The following is a 20,407-nucleotide window of genomic DNA, read 5'->3' as shown; positions in this document are numbered from 1 at the left end:
TTCCATTTATATGTCCACACTGCATCAAGTCCTGTACAAATTTCAGCAACATAAAACAATTTTTAAAAGCCATATGGTAGTGCAGTGGGTATCATTGTACATCACCTCACAGTTCCACAGTTTCTTGTTGTTATTGTACTGTGTGTGTGGGGGGGGGGGTTTAATAGGATATTTGCATGGTGATGGGTTTTCTATACATTCTCTGGTGTTCACTAATCATATTAATATGCTAGGAGGTTTATTGGCTGAAATTCCACCTAATTGTCTGTGTTCAGGAGATGATTCATCACTGGCTCAGATAGCATTCACCATAACTCTCTCTCTCTCTCTTTCTCTCCAAACTCCACACACAAACCCAAAGCAGGAACCATACCCCTGACCCGAGGTGTGCAAGGCCACCGCGCTAGCCACAACCACTGTGCCGCATTTACCATAACTTTGACCAGAATAAAGTGATTAATGATGATAGACAAATTAATGAACAAAAAAAAAAACAATAAGAAAATTAAATGAAGGGAAAATTTCTTTTGCAAACTGCTTCTGAGATTATTTTATAAAAACTATAAAATTAAAGAAATTAAATAAATCTAACCTTCAGTCTTTTTGGAGTTCTGTACAGTTTTACTGAATTACTTGCTTCATTTTTTTTTAATCTATGGTGCCTTTACTGAATTTATGGACATTGGCAAGAAGTTACTGACAATGTAGGAGTCAATGTATGCATTGATATTTGTAGTTTTTATTTCAATCAAAGTCTGTTTTAAGATAACCGATCTTGTTCTTGCATTTTTTGTTATTGATATTGTTCTTTTTCATAAGCTAAAAAGCTATAACTCATGTTCATGAGCTGTCTTTTTTGACCGGAGAGTACTTTTCCTCTGACAGATGTTTAGATGTTCGTGCTAGTGTTTCCAGGACCCTGTGTCCCTCCAGTGCAGTATAAAGGAAAATGTATGGGCAAAAAGTCAAAGTGGTGAAATAAAGTACTGGCTTGGTGCTTAAGTGAAGCTGAGTTAGCTCACTCATATGTCCTGCCAAGGTGTTGGCCAAGCATGAAATAAATGTATCACAAATATTTTAAGGTATTCTTCAACATGTCCTGATTTGGTGAAAGATTCTGTTTCTGTTTTACATTTTTACCCTTTCATTCTACTGCACCTGACAAGTAGATCATCTCCGTCGTCCACAAATCTTTTTTATTGATTCAAACAAAAGATATATTCAAAATATGCCAAGTAAAGTCAAAGATGGGTAATAAAACTTTGCTACAAGAATGATTTGTAAAAAAATTTCCACCCAGAACATCCAATGTCTTATCTCTGCTATTGACCTTTGCTCCCATTTGTTGTGAAATATAATCCACTTGAACCTTTTCCTCACTTAATTACACTACACGTTGTATGACATCATGGGGTCTAAAGCAGTGCTCTGGGGAGTGTTACAGTAAAAAGTGTCCTTGTGTAAAGGAGGAATCAGATCAGGGGTGGCTGATGGACATGGCAGCTGGAAGTGGAGGCACCTGTGCAGAGTAATGAAGCAGCAGCAGCACTGTACTCTGCCTCATTGCAGACTTATAGAGGCTGTCAGAGCAGCAGGGACACAGGCAGCCCTCCAGACGGCCTGATGGATCCCAGAACGAGTGCTCAATGTAGCTGTCTGCCTCTCAGGAGATTGGCCTACATGAGCTTGACCAGGTTTATGCTTATGATTTGTGTGACTTCACTTTGCATCAGCGGGACATTCCTGCTCTGCTCGTCTTTTAGAGCACTGCTTAGTAGTTTAAAAGCTTAAAGTAGCTCCTCTTGCAGCTCCAAGATGTTCATAAGTTAACTATTTAATTCCCACTTTTAATAGTTCAGTATGCTCAATAAGGCAAAACTGTGTTACAAGTTTTGTATCAGTTTTGCCTTATTGTCTAGTCGGACAATATCTAAATCTTATTTGATATGAGATTGTCATTTATAGAAGGTTATGTAGAATTTATGTAATGCTATTTATAAAGTATTGAATATGGTTAAGGGCTTGCCTGACAGGCCTTTGTGCCTTTCCAGTTGTGTGGTCAGGAAGAATGTGTGGCATGTGAGCTGTGGTTTAGAGGCAGTGTTGGAAATGGCCACCTTTGCAGCTATGCATAAGCTCCATTCACAGCCTCGCTCAAGGGGCCAACACCTGCTGCACTGTTACTGCTTTATTTCCATAGCAACCCAGTTCATTGCATTCTTTTTTAATTAATCAGGAAAGATGAAACAGCGCTAAATCATGAACTAGTTGGAGCGATGGCAGGGGTTTGGCTCATATTAGGAACCTAACTCTTTGTTATTTCTAGGCTTAGATAGCAGGAGGATATTTTGTTTCGTGTTCAGAATCAGATTTTAATAAACTGGCAGGACTACATTGAAAGAGGTGCGTGAATTTAGCCAGTATACTGGGCTAAGGCAACCTGCTGTGTTCTGCAGACATAGCAGTTCTCACCCATTCAACTTACAGAGTATGAGTGTGTAAGATGGACTTTTATCATTTTGTGGGTTTTAGATGACATGAAGTAAATAACATGTCTCTACTTATAGAGCAAAAAAAGGATGCAGGCATAAGTTTTAAACTGATTTAAAATAATTTAGTCAAAGCCTAGTAGAATTGAAACAGACTTATCCAAAGTGTCCAGCAATGCTGGGACAATCCTACTCGTGCCAGCAGGGAAAGCCTGCTCATCAGTTTCCCCATCCTTCTGCTAAAAGGGTTTGTAATGAAAGAAACAGCCTTGTAGCAAATGCAAAAGCCACCATGACATGCTGGTCCACAGTGAGAACCATTAAAGTGCATTAAGTCTGGGCTTTTAATCATCTTCATCATCGGGATCTCAGAGGCATAAAACTGATCATCTGTTACAGATCATCGGTTTCTGATCGTTCTTCTGTGCATCCTGAGTATGACAGTTTGAGGTTATTTTGGGATTGTCTTTACTGATTGGTTATGAGTAATGCTTTTATTGTTTAAAGCATTATGACTCAGACACACAGGAGAGTTAGACTCAGTTTGATGCTCCATTAACAATGATCTTTTTTTTTTATAAATCAGGAAAGTGAAGATGTTTCAATTGTTTTATGTTTAAGGTATAAATTGTAGGTTGTTCCAAATGCTAAATATGCTTGGAATACTGTTAAGAGCATTAATATGACTGATATGCCCTTTCATTATTTGATTTTAAAAAATAAACTGGCAAAGTTTGCTACAAAAGTCTTGTTTAATGTGCTGATCATCTTATGGTAAATGTTGGGAAAGTCATATGTATTTTTTATGCTAGGATCAGGGTTCCTAGATCTGCATCACAGCCCCGCCGGCAAGTAGCCAAATACGAAGTTTTCCCATCAAAATGGTCTGAGATTGTATTGAATAGAATATATTGAAAAATGAAAAAAAAAAAGATTGCCCTACACTCGCAGCTCAAAAAATAGCCCAGTTATGCTGTAAAATAAAGTGCATGGCAATAGTTTTGTACTGCTCTGAAGTTAACTTATGCTTAATTTTGGGAAGCAGACAAAATCATAGTTGCTCAATGTGTAGTACTAAACGAAATAGACACGTTTTCCTTTTTTTCCTCAGTTTTTTTTTTTTACTACCGTTTTTTTTTTTTTTTTTTTACGCAGCACTTCCACAATTGTATATGGGTGGAAGAAATGTACATTTGGATAGTGCTTAGTTCATGTAAAATGTAATTAAATTAAACAAAGCCTGAAGACTGGTGCAGCCACTTTAGTTTATCACGACATGTGAATGTTGGAAAATTTCATTTAATGTGTGCTTGAGAAATTTTTCATCTCCAGTAAAACACCTCAGTGAAAACACAAATGGACAGGTTTTTGATAATTAACCAGGCCAAATGTTAAAATATTGCTTAATAATAACTACACATATATCATTAGACTGAAGACTTGCATTCATTTCCATTCACTCATTTTGGAACTGAGTATGATTTTGGAAGTAGGATGGGTATCTTGTGTCATTTTCCTTCTCTGTTCTTTATGGGAGTGCAAAATATTCCCTGTCTGATAAATGGGCTCTGGGCCATCTGTTGCTAGAATTAGCCTGCTGTGGAGCTCCGCTACACTGTGGTGTAAAATGGGCTGTTTGCCCTCCTTTCTTTCTTCCTTTCTCAAAAACATAAACTTGGGAGATTTGATATGAAGGGAAGAAAATGTGAATTGAACACAAAGGCTGCTCTGCTCTCTAGTGCCTATTAAATAAAGAGAAAGCCTCTGGCAATGTATTTAAAAATTCTTAAGGATTTACAAAAATGCCTGAATACAGCATGTATCAAATTATTTACTTACTTTTAATAAAACGAACTACAAAACAAATTCAAATTCAGCTAACTAGATAGTAATAATTTGTATATTGTTTGTTAAGTTTTTAAAGATGACAGTTTTGCCAATACTATTCTGTTTAAACATAAACATGATCATGTTCAAGTTGACTTAAAAAAAAATGTTAAGATATATTTTGCTGTGCCATAAAAAGTTTAGTCAAAATCCTGAATTCCATCTTTGAAAAGAGTTGTAGGGACTTATATGCTCAGATATGTAAATTATTTTTTGTTATTTTTTGTATTCTCCAATCAAATTATCATCTGGACATGACACCTGTGCTAATATATATATAACCTGTACTAATCATATATAAGTCAATAAGATATTAATAATAATAAGTTGTCTGTAATTTACAATGATTTTGTAAGTGCCTTTTAAACAATTTTGGGTTTCAAACAGTGTTATTTGGCTTGTTTAAAAGACTTGCTCTTCCATAGACCCAGGCAGAAATCAATTTGCACCCTTTTCACACACAACTCTTAACATGCATTTGCTTAAGAATATAATGACCAAGAAATAAATAACCCAAGAAAAACACTCCCCTGCATTAAATTGCGTTCTTTATTAATTTATTAGCATAGTTTTGTATGTCCATACTCTTGATTGGACTGAAGCTGTAATCCACAAAGGTATAGTAAAAATCAACTTAATAGGTGTAACTATCTTTACAGTATAAACATCTATTCTCCATCTCCTCTGTGGGACATGCTCCCACTAGGCAGCCTGTGATATCATATGCATAATTGCTATGTACATGATGACATCATACATGCATGTGCTAGCCTTTACCTGGCCTCTATCCCCCCTCATGAATATAGGAATGTCCAGCACATGCTCTCAAACCATTTGGCATGTGCTTATTGTCAGAAAAGGGTAAATGTTCAAGGTGTCTGTTTGACTTGGACGAATTGTAATCTTTTAAACAAACAAACTGCAGTCTAAAGCCAGCATTCAACACCCTGTTGGCAAAAGTTGCAGAGCACAATATGATGAATGTTATCTTGCTTTCCACAAAAACAGATTGCTCAGAGCCCCTGTGACTTGACTGAGCCTATTTATTTGTATGAGGATCAGCATGTTTTGCTCTTGGATTTTCATTTTATTGATTCCAAATGGAGACAAGTAATACATGCCTCAGACTTCTATCATTGTTTGTGGTTACTGTTGTTCTGAAATATTGACTGCTCCTATCCGCCCTGCTGCTGATTTGTTTCTTACACATGATTAACCTTCATAGAATTCCTGTTCTTGGCCCAGGCAGTTGTGGCTCATTGGGTCCTTTTGGCCCATGACGTGCTACCGTCTGTCCCTGCACTCTCCTCCTGCTCTTTTAGCGTTTCCTACACAGCCATGCTGCATGGGCCATTGATGTGCAACCTGTTTAAGTGTGGCCTCTTGTTCCTTCAGGATCCAGGAACTCAGCTTTGATAACAATTTGTAGTCTCTGGAGGCTTTTGTGTGTTGAAACTAATGCTGTAGAACACACTGAGCAGCTCCGGTCTCTCCACAGCCCTGACCCAAGATTCTTCCTTCTCTGCCTGCTCAACATCCCTTTCTCTGAATTGTAACAATATCCCCACAGCACCATGCACCATAGAGGAACCCAAATTAGTTAAACTTGTGCTTTCCATATCTTCATGCCAAGTGTAGCTCTGCTTTAGATTTGTTCTAAGCTATTAGTGCACATGACCTGATAAGGCTAGTGTAGCAAAAACATCTTTCTCTGAATACACCCCTCATAGTTTCATGTGTTTTGAGGAAATGAGACCTTTTTCTGGATGACATTGACTCAAATATTTAGATGCGCGAAGAGGGACAAAACAGAATCTCAGGTTCCTGGTAAAAAATTTTGCAAATCATGAGTTGAAAAAAGAATGCAGAGGAGAATAGTAAAGCTGATGTGTAACTCTTGATGGGAACATTTAAAGGCTTTTCAGTCTGATCTGAACGAGACATTCCACATGCCATGAGCATCTGTTTATGTTTATTATTGCAGAACGAGTGAAGGACACTAAAGGTTCAAATGTTCTTTGCTTGCGTAACACAGCACACCAACTTTAATATCTCTCAATCATCTTTAAATGGTGATACTTGATATATTTAATTGATTTGTCTGTTGAATGAGCTTTTAGCATCTGAACACAATCAAACATTAATTGCGTGCAAGCTGGAGAGATGAGACATTTGAGCTCAGTATTATCAAGATCAAAGGAGATGGTAAACCTTAAAACTGCAGAGGAAAGCAATATTATATGCCAGACATGCAGCTTGCTTAAGACAAGTTGAGTGCAGAGGAGACTGAGGTTTACATGAAAGTGGTGAAACTTTGTAGAGGAACAAGCTTGTACAGTATATTTACTGAGCGTGGAAAAGGAAAGCTAACTGAGGTAAAGAGAAATCATAAATGAGGTCAGTATTAATTTAAAATTCATCCATATTCTGTTAAAAAAAATTGTGTGTGATTAACCATTTTAATAAAAATCTTAAATACTTATAGACAAAATAATACATATGTAGCAACTGTTTTATTAGCTGATTTAGTATATATACTTAGTATAATGAGTATATTACATAAAATATATATATATAATTTATAAAACATAAAATTGCTGTTTTCTAATGAATTCATTAATTATATTTAATTCCTATAAGGTAATAATTACAAGCAAAAATCAAAATGGGACTAAAGCTTTTTACACAAGCCCATGTAGTAGAAAGTTTGTTTTTGAGACATATTTGGTCGGGTGGGGGGGGGTTTGGGGGGGGGTCTTTTAAAAACCCATATGTGGCTAAACATGTACAGTATAAAGTCATTGAATTGAGTCTGTGATATCACTACTAAACTCTGATGAGAAGACTTGCCTCTGTAAGTAGATAATAACTGTAGTTTGAGAAATTTCTATATAAATTATGCTCTATCACTATGCAACTATTAACATTTGTTGTGATTTATATATATATATATATATATATATATATATATATATATATATATATATATATATATATAATATATATATATATACAGTATATATATAAAGACATTGCTCAGAACTATAGCTCAGAACTATAGTCAGAACTCTTTTTGATGAAATCTTTGTTTCATACAGACCCGAAACCTGTCTCAGAAAAAAGTCTTTCTGTCTGTCTGTCTATACAGTATTTATGTATGTATGTTCACAGCACAAAACTTGCTGGACAGAATTAGATGAAACCTTTTCAGTACTTAGATATCTGCCTGATGTTTAATCTGAACCATAAGTAAAATCACAATTTTGTTGAGTAAAAGTGATGTTATGAACAATTATGTTTATGTTTAATAATCTACTATAAAATAAGATGCTAATAAGCTACATGCTCAATGTGTACAAACACCCGCACCAATAGATATTAATTAGAAAAGCTAAACTAAATATTTTTTCTAATACTTCATATTTTCAGTAATAATATTTCAATATTTTCTGATGGTTATAGTAAATTTTAATATGCTGGAGTAGTTTTAAGACATAACGTAATTTTTATCTGACCTGCCTCTTTTGATTTCTCGCTGTGATTCACTTTCTGATTACTGAACTTAGCGTAAACAAGGCTTAAGATATTCAACCTTGCAAAATTTGATTTTTTTGTATTAATCAGTTAGGTAGATAGTTCTGCCATACAGAAAGATATGCAGACCTGTACTGTATATATGCAGACCTGTACTGTACGTGGGCCTCAACCTTTATTTTTAGCTTTAACCTTTTAACTATTTCTATCAACTATTTTCCGTCAATAACGGGTACTTACACTAGTTAATTTATAATTACAAGTTTTCAATTGCATAATTCATACATTACAGCAAGTATTATTGCGAACTCCTTACACCTGACTACATTTTATTGACACCTGATATTAAAGGACTGTGTTTAGAGCCCATGTGTTTGAGGCATTGTAGAAAAACCACTGAAGTGTTAAATACACTGTGAGAAGCGAGTTCTGTCTGACCTCTCCCACACCCCTGCCTACCCTCTGGTTTAGAAAGTCTGTGCCAGGTTGCTGCTGAGTAATTATTCAGTTATGGTGCTATAACTAAGGACAGATGCTTTGTCAGCAACAATTTCTTGAGGCACTAGTCTTGTGCCACTCTCTAATGCTTGTTTTTAACACACTCACTCATAAAGCTCTATTACTGCCAGCTCCATTTGAGTGAAAGCACAGCATGTCATATGATTATGGTCACAGCTTGATTGTGATATTGAGAATGGCTATAATGGATGATCCCTGGAGAGGAGAAAACTATTAGTTTGAGTCCTTTTAGTCTAGAAAGCAGTTTTAGTTCCATATATGTTACTTCTCTGTGTTTGATTAGTACTTTCGTCCATCTAAACCTTTTATGAATTACATCAGATTTTGCAAAACAGTCATTTGTATGATTTACAGCATAAACACAATGTTGTGTTTAGCACACTATGTATGTAGGCTGGACCTGGGTAGGCATGTGTTGGGAGTTACTTAATGAATGAGTATGTACACAGTGTTCTAGTGTATAACAACCATGACAAGCATGACTTGTCTAAGAAATATCTTCTTTATGGTATGAAGGCAGCTTAGGTAAACAAACAGCATAACATTGGTCTATAGCTGCAGTTCACCATACCAAACAAAAAGTAATCAAACAAAACATGTGCCACATAACAATTCTTTTGTGAAAACTCTTTTTCTCTCATCTATTGCAAAGTCCTGCTTGACATTCCTAAGTGCAACCAAACCTCTGTTTCCCGATTGCAGCACATTGTTTATCAAGGCCTTACTGAGAGACAGGCTTAGCGTGTGGGAGAGAGAATTCATCAGAGCACTCTGAAAAGAATGATAAACACACTGCCTTTCAAATATACTTTGACTTACTTTATTTGATTTCTCTTTTTGTTAGGAAATTCACTATTATATCATATACAGCAATAATGGCTATTAATTTATATTAAAAAAAGAGGTTGCATAAATAATTTAAATGTTAAAATTCAAAAATAAATATACAATTCATTCTTTGTAGGAGTCTCCTTCAGGACTGGAGAAGGTTGCAATCCTTTCATCCAGTACACATCAGAAGGGCTTTGTTTCAACAGACCAGGTAAGTATATTGTGTCCAATCTTGTTGTATGTACATGGCAATTTGGCTTACATGACTAGAAAAAAAACTTCCAGTATCCTTTTCAAGCATATTACTTGAAAAGCAAACACAGTTATGTATGTATTTTAAAAAAATGAGATGGGAAGAAAATCTGGACTTTAACAAAGTCCGGACATGCGTGAAATATTCTTCATTAGTTAAACTGAAGGCGAGACACTTGGATTGGAAGTGACAGGCATAATATCTGCACTGGGATTCCACAGCTCTCCTACTGTACATCCTGTGTAATATCAACATGTGCTAACATCCAGAGTTCAGTCCAGTATTTCATGTTTGTCTCTTAAAGCTCCCCTTAGGATGTTTGAAGGAACTGATTCTTTGGGCAGCTTCAGTTGTTTAAAAGCACACTGCTTTCCATGGCTTCGCAGGATGACATCATTGTCCTGTCAGTTTTTTTTTTTTTTTTTTTATCCAGAGCTGAAGTCAATTTCCAATTAATTTCACAGCACATTTGTAAAGCTTATACATTGTATAATATAATAGAAGCTTTTATAATTAAAATAGATATACTGAGATTACATGTAGTTGTACATGCTGTTTGTTGTTTTAATGTCCTTGCAGTTAAATCTAACTGTTATTACAATTAGATAACCATTAACGCTACTTAGTTACTCCAACTGGCCAAGAAGCTCCAAATGGTTTCCAGAGAATGGGGGCGGTATAGAAAAGTGCTCTGCCCCTAAGGTAACCACAGGCACAATTGTTGTAGATTCCTACATGCATGTGGGCCCCTTATTCTGCTATTCAAACAAACAGGAACTTACCATGTCTAGAGGAAATGGCTTTTTATGACTCAAATCCTAAACACAGGAATGGGTCTATTTAGTAATTAAGACAGGACAGAGGAACAGTGTTTGCTGCTTTTGGCCCTAACAGGCTCTGCTCTTGGAGTGCTGACACCACCCTTCCCACTTTCTGTCACTGACAGTGGGCTTAGCTCCAGCTGACAGTTCTTATAAGGTCTCTTCTGAAAAGGTAAGGTTGTGGGAATTCGGTACCACAGCCTGTCAGATGAGTTTCTTGCATGTGACAAGGGTTAAGAATGCTAGATTTCAGCAATGTGTCACCAGCAGCACGTTTTCTGAGCCCAGCACTCCTGGGCAGCTGGATTATGAGCTATAGCACACCCGAATGAGATGACTTCATTTCAGCTATACAAACATTCACCTCAGCCATAAGCTTGCAGACTTGCTGATGTAGGATTTGGTCATGGTTATGCTTGTTAACTCTGGTGTCAATGTTCATCTTGATCACCCTTATAATGAACTTCAAGAAAATTAGATCATCGACCCTCCACAGGAATACTGTGTATATACAGTATAAACCATCAGATTCCCTACACCGATCTCCCACATTGACAAACCTCATTTTAAGCAAAATTCCAAGCGTCCTCCAGTTTTCCGTTGTCAAAAATCTCTGGTATTGGGATTAAATCAAGCTGGATTGGCCATACAAAGTTTTTGCCAACACATACAACAACTTGTTGATCTCATTGAACAGTAAATATGCAGAGAAATAATTCACCCAGATTGTTGTCTCTATTTAGTCTTCTTTGACTGGAACTTGCGAATTGGCATTTGGACAAAATCTGATTTGATTGCGTGTGTATGTATGTGAGTGTTTGTGAGAGAGTGGGACAGTCAGAGTTAATATGAGCTCAATACATCAGTACGAGTTGTCGCTTCTGCCTCTTGTTTGCTGGAGACGTGCACGCTTTTTGTTGTGCCGCGTTCTTTGAGAAGTCGGATCCTTGGCATCCGACTGGTTGTGTTGTCGGGTGAAGCGCTTGCACTTGCATGAAGTCACCACTCGGATTTTGTAGGTCCGACTATTTCCATTGGGGCAGTGGAGCTGAACACGTTGCATTCGGTAGTGAGCTGGAATGCAGCGGTAGTCAGAAGAGTTGCTGCGCCACCATTTGCTCCGAAGGATGGAGTTGTGCATCAGGTGAGCAGGTAGGCACTGGCCTGAACACACAAGCTCATTCACTGGCTTGGCACTACGACATGAACCATCAGTGATGTAGCGTGTGGAACGTAGCTCTCGGCAGCTCAGCTCAGAGGCATCTACATATGGACAGGAAACAAAAGAGAAAATAAGCTTAGGACCGAAACTGTGCTTTTGTTAATGAAATTTCTGGTTAAATGTGTTTTACCTTGTTATTATAAGTGTTGGTTTTATTACTCGTATCACTTAAAAATAATAATTGGTTAAAAGGCAGAATTTCCCCATAAGTGTCATTTGAAAGGGCAAAAAAGTAAATAGTGTCTGGTTTATAATAAACTTATCAAATAGAAATGTGTAAATTTACAAACTTAATTTAACGTAGAAACATTGACAATATAGAAATATGTAAAAGTTTTTACTTTTTACAGAAGTGTAAATTCTGCCCTTAATTTTGATATGGCCATCCGTTAAATTTTTGGTCAGTGTTGAATTAGTGGAGAAATCAATTATTTCTAAGCCTTTCTAAAGTACAAAAGCATTCATACAAGTGATAGACTAAAACTAATCTTGCTTTATTATTAAAGTGAAGAATGTGATTAATTTAGCATTAGTTTCTCAGCTGGAGGTCAAGAGCAGAACACTATTATTCAATTCTCAGTGACACTATACTAAATTACCATACAAGATACTGGAAGGGTAAGCTCAAAAAATGATACTGGTGAGTGATTTGTTTCCTGCTACAGCTTAACTCAAAGAGAAACAACAAAAGATTTATGTGCGTGATAAGTTCATGTTTTCCCTCTTCTCGTTCTCAGAGAACTCGATCTGTTTTATGAAGGCCCAGTGATACCGTTCCCCTTCAAACTGCAAAGGAACTGGAGTTCAGCCAGGGAGAGGTGAGCATATTCAGCATGACCCCTTACTGTCCACTAGGGACTGCATACACCCCTCAACTCCAAAATCGACATAGAATGTGTGATGATCGCCGAAGTTTATCTTTTGCCTCAATTCTGTTTAAGACAGGATTAAAATTCTAAAATTACAAATAAATTTACCAAATTTTTTTTGTCTTGTTCATTTTGCAGTATTATCAAATTTATGTAATTCAATGCCTTTTTAACTTTTTTTTTGTTACATGACTTTGTTGAGCATGTCCCTTTAAGCATCTTTTTAGAGAGGTGAAAATTTTGATTCTATTAAACTATTTATTTAAACTAAAGTATTTAACATATCATACCGATATAACTAGACCAGATACTGTAACTCCCACAGCATTAAATGAATTAAATGTGACTCACAGCACGACAGTACTGGAAAACTACAATTCAGGTGAAAAGACTGTGTAGTACAAAGATTACCACAGGGTCCATTAACCACAGGTGGGAATCATTCACTAAAATACCATTGCATTTAAATAACAATTTTTAAAATACCCTTAAGAAACACTCTAGCCAACTACATTAGAAATTTGCTGCAAACATGCTGATGCAATTAGATAGTTATGTGGACCTTAACTAATTGTGGAACAGAGCGGAAATCACACACAACACTGAATTATCAGTGCATCACCTGATTGCAACAAGCAGACTCATATACATTCCAGTAACTTAATTTTGCATGTTTCCTCACAGTTCATAAATGTGCAATGTCATTTAATAACTTTAATTAAAATCTAATTAAATATATCAGAGCTAGAGGACATTTTCCATTTTTGAGAAAAAAAAGGAATGAAGGCAACAGAGAAAATAAAAAGCCAGGAGGACCGCTAACCTGACCTTAAATCATGCAAGGCTGAAAGAGGAATTATTCAACAGTCGTTATTGCTATGGTTATTATAAAGGATTTTATTTTATTTTAATGTTGTTGTTTTTTTCAGGTCTTCCAGCACCCTTTTAAGAAATTAACTTTGATTTATTCGATTTTTACTTGGCACAGTTTTTACTCCAGGTCACTGGGTGTCCCTGTGGGGGGACCATTAAAGTTTTGAACCTTACAAGCAAGTGAAAAAGGGGGCTTTATATTAAAACCTTATCAATTGTTAATAACAATTAATGTACAGAAATATCTTAAAATAGACCATTTCAAGAGTTTAGGATTCTCTCAGCAACTGATATGAAAGGCTGCCTGCAGCGTACAACTGTTCTGACAATTCATGTCCGACACATTTTGAAATTTCTATTTGGGGCCACAAAAGCCAAGACCTGTCAAACAGTGTAAGTTAAAACTCAAACATGTTTTATCAGACCAGACTGAAAGCAGCAAACCGTGAGAAGATATGTTTATAAATTCAATTAACACCTTCCAAATTGAATCGAAAACTGAGCTAAACAAGCAATTAAAGTACAATCAATTACCAGTTTAAAGTAGGGCAGCATTTGTACATTTTATTATAGCTACTAATGAATAGGAGCTACATTTCTTAATAAATTCGTGCAAAAATAAATGAAACAAAATAAATTTAGAGAGTGAAAATTCAGCTCTTTTTAATCTGAAAATCAACACAGAAAAAAGTTGGATTTAAGAGCCAATACTTGCCATATGCAGGGCTGTTATTTGACTGCCTCCTGCCTCCGTTTTTGGCGTCGTTCATCGTGTTGTTGTTAGACGACTGAAGCTGGTGGTCTGGGTGTGCTGTGTGGCCGGTGTACTCCGGAATCAGCTCGGTAGCGTCGTTCTTTAATTCTCTCCATCCTCCGGCGACGGCGCCCAGGCAGCCCTGCAGCAGCAGCACCACCACGCTCCGGTACATCACCACCCAGTTCACCTGCATGACTGAGCCACTAACACAACGAGCGAGCTCACACACTAACACACTAGCACTGCACTGAGGCAAACTTCAGCAGAACAGGACTTCACTGAACTCTCGGAGCTCTCCCATCCGGGAGCCGTTTAAGTAGCTCAGACTCCGCGCGAGCCTCGTAATTAAGTGGCCGGGCGCAGTGGGAGGATCCGCACGCACGCACACATAGACACGCACACACACACACACACACACACATAAATATGAGTAGAAGGAGGAGCACGAAGAGAAAGGAACAAACTATACAGGTTTTTATTTTCCTTGGTTAGTGAGGCCCATTATCTGCACCCATGTCGCTACTCACTTCTTCACAAATATCTCCACACATATCTCTGAATCCATGTATCTACTCACATCTTCACTATACCACTAGTTAAAACCCCAGAAATATCATCACTCGGATCTCTACACACTTCTCCACTCATATCTTTACTAATATTTCCATTCACATCCCCATTGATATCTCTACTCACAACATATCCACTATGATCTCCACTCACATTTGCACTCATATCTCCAATAATGTCTACACTAATATCTACAGTCAAATCTGCACAAACATCTCCAATGATATCTTTACTCACAACTCTATTAACATATTCACCTACATATCCACTAATAGGTCCAATCACATCTCCACTAATAATATCTCCACTTACTGTACTAACAAATCTCTACTAACATATACATTCTCATCTCCACTCACATCTATGCACCAACTGCTCTGGTTTCTCTGGTTTCTTCCCTAACTTGCAGAAACATGCCAAAAACTTGCCAAGTGTTCCCAGATTTTCAGCACCCATGACCTTGATAAACTAGCTGGTGATCTCAGTCTCAAAAGCATCTGTTTGAAACATCCTGTTTCTCTACAAACATTTACAACATCTATTGCATATAATGTCCTAAGGATGTAAATCATATTCGCAAATGAAATCTGTAGTTCACTCACAAATGTTTCTAATATTAATAGCCAACTAGGACTATCCTCCTATATCTAAATTTAGACTTTTTTTAGAATATATATTGCGCTAGTACATAAAAACAAAACTCAATTTGCATTTTTTGTTTGTGTGTGTATTGTTAGAACTTTAAAAAAAATGTAAAAATGTATTTGAGAATATATTTAACTGGAGGTCTCTGTTCTATTGTCACAAGATCTTGTGGAGTGGTTTGGGCTTGAACCACATAATAATACACAGGTTCTTTGTCAGTCACTTGGTGACATACTATTTAAACATGCTATATAGTACAGTATGGTTTAACATATACAGTACTGTATATGCCATCTGCTAGCCACTACAGTATTTATTTACATTAGCATTTCTTGTTCATAATTTCAAAGATACATACTGTATAAGTAAGAAAAGTTTTCATAACAAATTACTTTGTAAATACTAGATGTTTTACTTTTTTGCCTTAAAATAATATACCTATACTTCCTTTATCTATTATGTTTAATGATGCATGTGATGCATGTGTTGTTATTAAGCTTCTCTCAAATGTTTACTATGAATGCCATGACTATACTTACATAGCATATAAAAATGCAGATCTTCTGTATGGAAACAGACAAACTCAAGCACAGTTGTGACATTATATAATTATCTCAGGCAAGATAACTCATTTGTACAAATACTGCCCTCTTGAGGAAAACAAGAACAAAATTGCATGTCATCAAATAAAATCTGTTGATCTTATATTACTTCTTTAATGGCAAGGGAAAGCAAGCATACATTTAAACACATACTGCATAAGGTAGATTTTTTTAGTACCATCCTAAATCTGATCAAATTGCAACTATAAAAACCTAAGGGCAGAATTTTTGTCTGTGTCTCTTATTTTCTTATGAAAAGAAAAAGGAAAATGTTTGTGACTTCTCATCTGTTAGTTTTGTCATCATGACAGAATGGAAAATGGGTAGTCCACTACATTAGTACACTGATTGCATGCACACTTTTTCTACTATTCCGTGGTTTGCAGATAAAAAGGTTTCATGGATATTTTATCATTATATCAGATTTGAGCTAAAAAACTTTAAAATTTGATCCAGAATTTTTCCAGCAACATACAGCAAGTATTTAACTGCCTAGGACTGATGGCAGAAGAATTCTTAGACAAATATATTTTAGAGAAAAGCACTGCAATGACCCTGGATAATGTTAAAGCAAATATGTCACTGTTTCTTTGTGCCTATCTTCTTATTCAAGTATAAGAATATAAAGTTATCATTTCTCCTATTTAAAAATTTTAGCCAATAGTTATATATTATGGAGTTTTTAAGCTGCTGCTGATGCCAGATATGCTGCAGAATATGTTTAAAAAAAATAGACAGAATTAAAGCAGTAAAAAAAAAAGACTATCTAAATGCAATAATAAATAAATACTGTATAATGGTTTCCCCACTTATCATTTCTATAAAAAAGGGCGCCTTGTGATTTCTCCAGGTGTGTTTATAAGCAATACATTCAGCACTTGGATGGTGACCAATCTGTCCTGGAATATTTCATTTTACTTTCCTTCATTTTCCAAATGTCCAGAGGCCAATTTTCCACCATTGACACAAAACGCCTAAAATTATGGTATATAATTTGCATGTTCTTGCCTGTTTTTACATATTAAGAAATATAGTTTGTCCAGGTTACAGTGGTTGGAGCATTTATGTGTTTGGCTCCTACATTCTGTACCATGATGATGTACAGTACCAGTCAAAACTTTGAACACACCAGTCAAAGGTTTGGACGCAAGATGGGATTTATTTTCTACATTCTAGAAAAATACCAGTTTTTTTTTTTTTTTTTTCAAAACTGTGAAATAACACATATGGAGTTAGATAATTAAATAACAACAACAACAAAAACACTCGGTTGTTATTTTAAAAAAGAAGGTCAGCTGTGGAATAATTCTTGCAAGAACAATATTCTCTAGTGAATTTGCACTAGTTAGAAGGTGTGTTCAAATTGTTGATTAGTAGTGTATATAATCATTATGTTTCATGCTTGTCAAACAGTATCACAGAATAGTCCATCAACAGTTCTTATGTATTTTAAATGATTGTTTAAAAAAAGAGAGCAGCTAAAAGAATCTGGCCAGCATGATCTCAAAGCAAAATTGTAGCCATCCTTCACTGCTCAGTCTGTGCTAGATGTAACTTGGGTTTAGTTCAGCTGTGGTTTCACTGTGGAATTCAGCAAACCTCATAGCCCGCAAGGTCCATGTGTAAACCACCATGACTTCTCTCTGCCAGCTCAAATGAAGCCACAGGTGCTATTCTTACACTTGTGCTGAGTTCACATATGCTAAACTCCACTAATTAGCTAGGAAATTATTCCTTCCAAATGTGCAAGTCCGCCAAGTGTTCCTGCAAGAACACAGAGTGCAGTGAATATTATGTTATCCCTAATTAATGGGGTAACCTCTTGCTAGATTATTTAGCCCCATAAATGTTATCCACATTGGGATTTACAATGGGTTTTTATGAAGAAAAAAAAAAGCGGTTTGGAGTTGGTTCCATGAATTATGCAACATTTCTTGATTTCTTTTCATCAGAACTCTCACTGACATTGTTGAAGTCCAGATCACAATGTTCCGTACCAACCCGAGTCCAAAATTTTAAAGTGTGATTTTATAAAGAAACATTTCTCACGCCCTGAAATTCCTGTGTACTTTGAGTTTTGCATCATCTGATTGTTGTCACTGTTTGTTTACCCTTGTAAATAGAGGAAAATTAAGATTAAGTGTGTGTGTGTGTGTGTGTGTGTGTGTGTGTGTGTGTGTGTGTGTGTGTGTGTGTGTGTGTTTTCCATGATGGAATGGGTTTGGCGCAATAATATCCATATGGTTTATAAATGTTCTTGGTGTACTTTAGTTGCTTTATTAGCTACACACTGGAGTGATGCTCAGAAGAACAAGTCAGTGAAGTCTGATTGTGATTGTCAGCTGGGGCTGCATCGTTGTGCTCTTGTATTTATTCTTATCAATCAGAGAATGCAAAAAAAAAAAAAAACTTAATGTAGTTTGCAGGACATCGACTGTAAAATGATATTGTAGATAACATCCTGTTCATGTGGAAAACACTTAAATTAATTAAGTGTGAGTGAATATGATTTGATTGACCTACTATTTCTACTTTCATTGGGTGTCATTTTTGTAGCGAACTTGTTTGCTGGTTCAACAGCTTGGCTATAGTTACAGCAGCACATAATCTTTTGCAGACTATGACTCATACAATTGACGAGGCCAGCTGAAAACAAAGGCAGTACACACTGACGGTTACTTTGATGACAGGAAGGTGCAACAGCACAGATGTGGAATGTCATATTTTCCCCAGAATTGTAGAGAAAGGTGCATTAATTAACCATGAAAGCCTAAACAACTTCATCTGGTGAACATGCGGAATTTATGTGGTTTATCCAAGGGAGCTAAAAAGAAAATATTTCAAGCACTGTTTTGAAAAAGCTTCACAAGTTTGCTTTTTACAGGATTTATAAAACTAGATAACAAGCATGTGAAAATAATCTTGGCCTCAGGTGTGTAATCCTATAAAGGCTAATTATAAACAGAGCTAATAAATGGGGTCATGGATCTGTCATATGACAGCCCCTGAAGATAAAGTCAGAGGAAAGATATTCCATACTGACTGAAGCCCAGCATTAAACTGTCAGAACCAGAGTCTCAGTACTTGTTCTAAAGAGAAATTTTATTTAGAATAATGAATGTGTTATCACAGCATTTTCTATTTCACTTAGGTTTCTGAATCGGTTAATTTACAGTTATATCTAGAGTTATATTTGGACTTAGTTCCTCTTTATTGAATTACATGTATACAAGTCAGCTAAAACTCCATGCAACATTTTATAAATGATGTACTTTGTGCTGATCCACCTTTTTTCACACAGTAAAAGATTTCCACATCTCAAGCAGTTTTTATTTCATTCTCATTCTGTATGTTTTGACAGATTATAAATAGAAAATTTAAACACATAAATGTAATAGCCTTTATTTAAATATTAATAATAATTATTATTTTATTTCAAATTAATTATGCAATTTTATAATTTTAAATAATTTATCATTCTTTCAGTGATTTGATCATTTTCAAGTACCTCATAAAACAGAATCTTTGAAATATTTACATGTAGGCCTATTCTATTAACATATATACTGTATATAATTAATTATGACCACACTGATAGTGTCATTACAATGGTATATACAGGCATTTTGTCCCTGTAGTTGGTGTGTTGGAAGCATAAGAATTGGGCAAGTACCAAACAAGGACCATTGTGATGGTTAACAACTGGGTCAGAGCAACTCCAAAACTGCAGGTCATGTGGGTTGTTCCCAGACTGCAGTAATCAAGACCTACTGTTCTACTGTATATGTATATGTAATTATGATAAACACGTTATTAAAGACAATGCAACAGAATAAGTACAATTAAACAAGAAGGTTGTAAGATCTTTCATTTCTTCATTATTCTTTTCTAATTTCTCCTTTTCCCATCCAGCCTTTATGTTAGGCATCCATTACACAGATTTATTTTTTTTTTTTGCATACTCCCAGTCCTGGCTTTCTATGTTTTAACGTAACCCAGCAAAAATCCTGTTTCATGTGGTTATTGTGTCTGTGTATAATTTAAGGTCATTATGTTTGATCTCCTTTAAAAATGAAGCTGTGCTTCCGATGAATCTGTATCTTGGTTCTAGGAGTCTACTATTACTACTGTGTGATACAGGCATATTTCATAGAACATGTCTAACAAAATACTGAAAGAATTACAAGGCTTCCAACCAGGCCAGAAATCCTCTAAAGTAAGGAGATAAAAGGCGAGTCTGTTTTGTTCCAAATACAAGTGCTCCCACCAGTATCACAAACTGACTTGGACCCCAAGGAGCCAGGCAGCCATACTTGACTGTTCTTGCCATGACAGTTCCTTAATAAATATCAGGCGTACTTGGCAAAAGCCTGCATGATCGTCACAGTGCAGTAAAACAACAGAGCACACAAAGATGAAACAAGCAACACCACTGCGGGCGCAGGCGTTTGGAAGAGGATCTGACGGCTATCCATTCCAAGTGCGTTCTCTCTCCATATTTCCCAATAATTAGCACTGCTCTGCAGATGTTCCTC

The 20,407-nt window shown here is 36.1% G+C and overlaps 1 protein-coding gene across 1 annotated transcript; it reads right to left on the bottom strand.

Moving 5' to 3' along the window:
- Positions 1-9,226: 9,226 nt before the first annotated feature.
- On the bottom strand, positions 9,227-14,385 carry sost (sclerostin). The gene is made up of 2 exons (XM_053512343.1): positions 14,014-14,385; positions 9,227-11,597 (listed from the first exon to the last, which is right to left on the bottom strand). Exons 1-2 carry the CDS (start codon positions 14,246-14,248, stop codon positions 11,197-11,199), a joined length of 636 nt encoding a protein of 211 aa, XP_053368318.1. The 5' UTR covers positions 14,249-14,385; the 3' UTR covers positions 9,227-11,196.
- Between the last annotated feature and the right edge of the window lie 6,022 nt (positions 14,386-20,407).

This window comes from Clarias gariepinus, chromosome 14 (genome assembly GCF_024256425.1).
Source record: "Clarias gariepinus isolate MV-2021 ecotype Netherlands chromosome 14, CGAR_prim_01v2, whole genome shotgun sequence".
NCBI classification, from domain to species: domain Eukaryota; kingdom Metazoa; phylum Chordata; class Actinopteri; order Siluriformes; family Clariidae; genus Clarias; species Clarias gariepinus.
Note: the sequence above shows the minus strand (reverse complement) of the source record. Positions and strands in the feature narration are given on the sequence as shown.

Coding starts and splice junctions, on each gene's coding strand:
- sost (XM_053512343.1), bottom strand. CDS start 14,248: ATGCAGGTGAACTGGGTGGTGATGTACCGGAGCGTGGTGGTGCTGCTG. Junction 11,598..14,013: donor AAATAACAGCCCTGCATATG/GCAAGTATTGGC, acceptor GTCCATATGTAG/ATGCCTCTGAGCTGAGCTGC.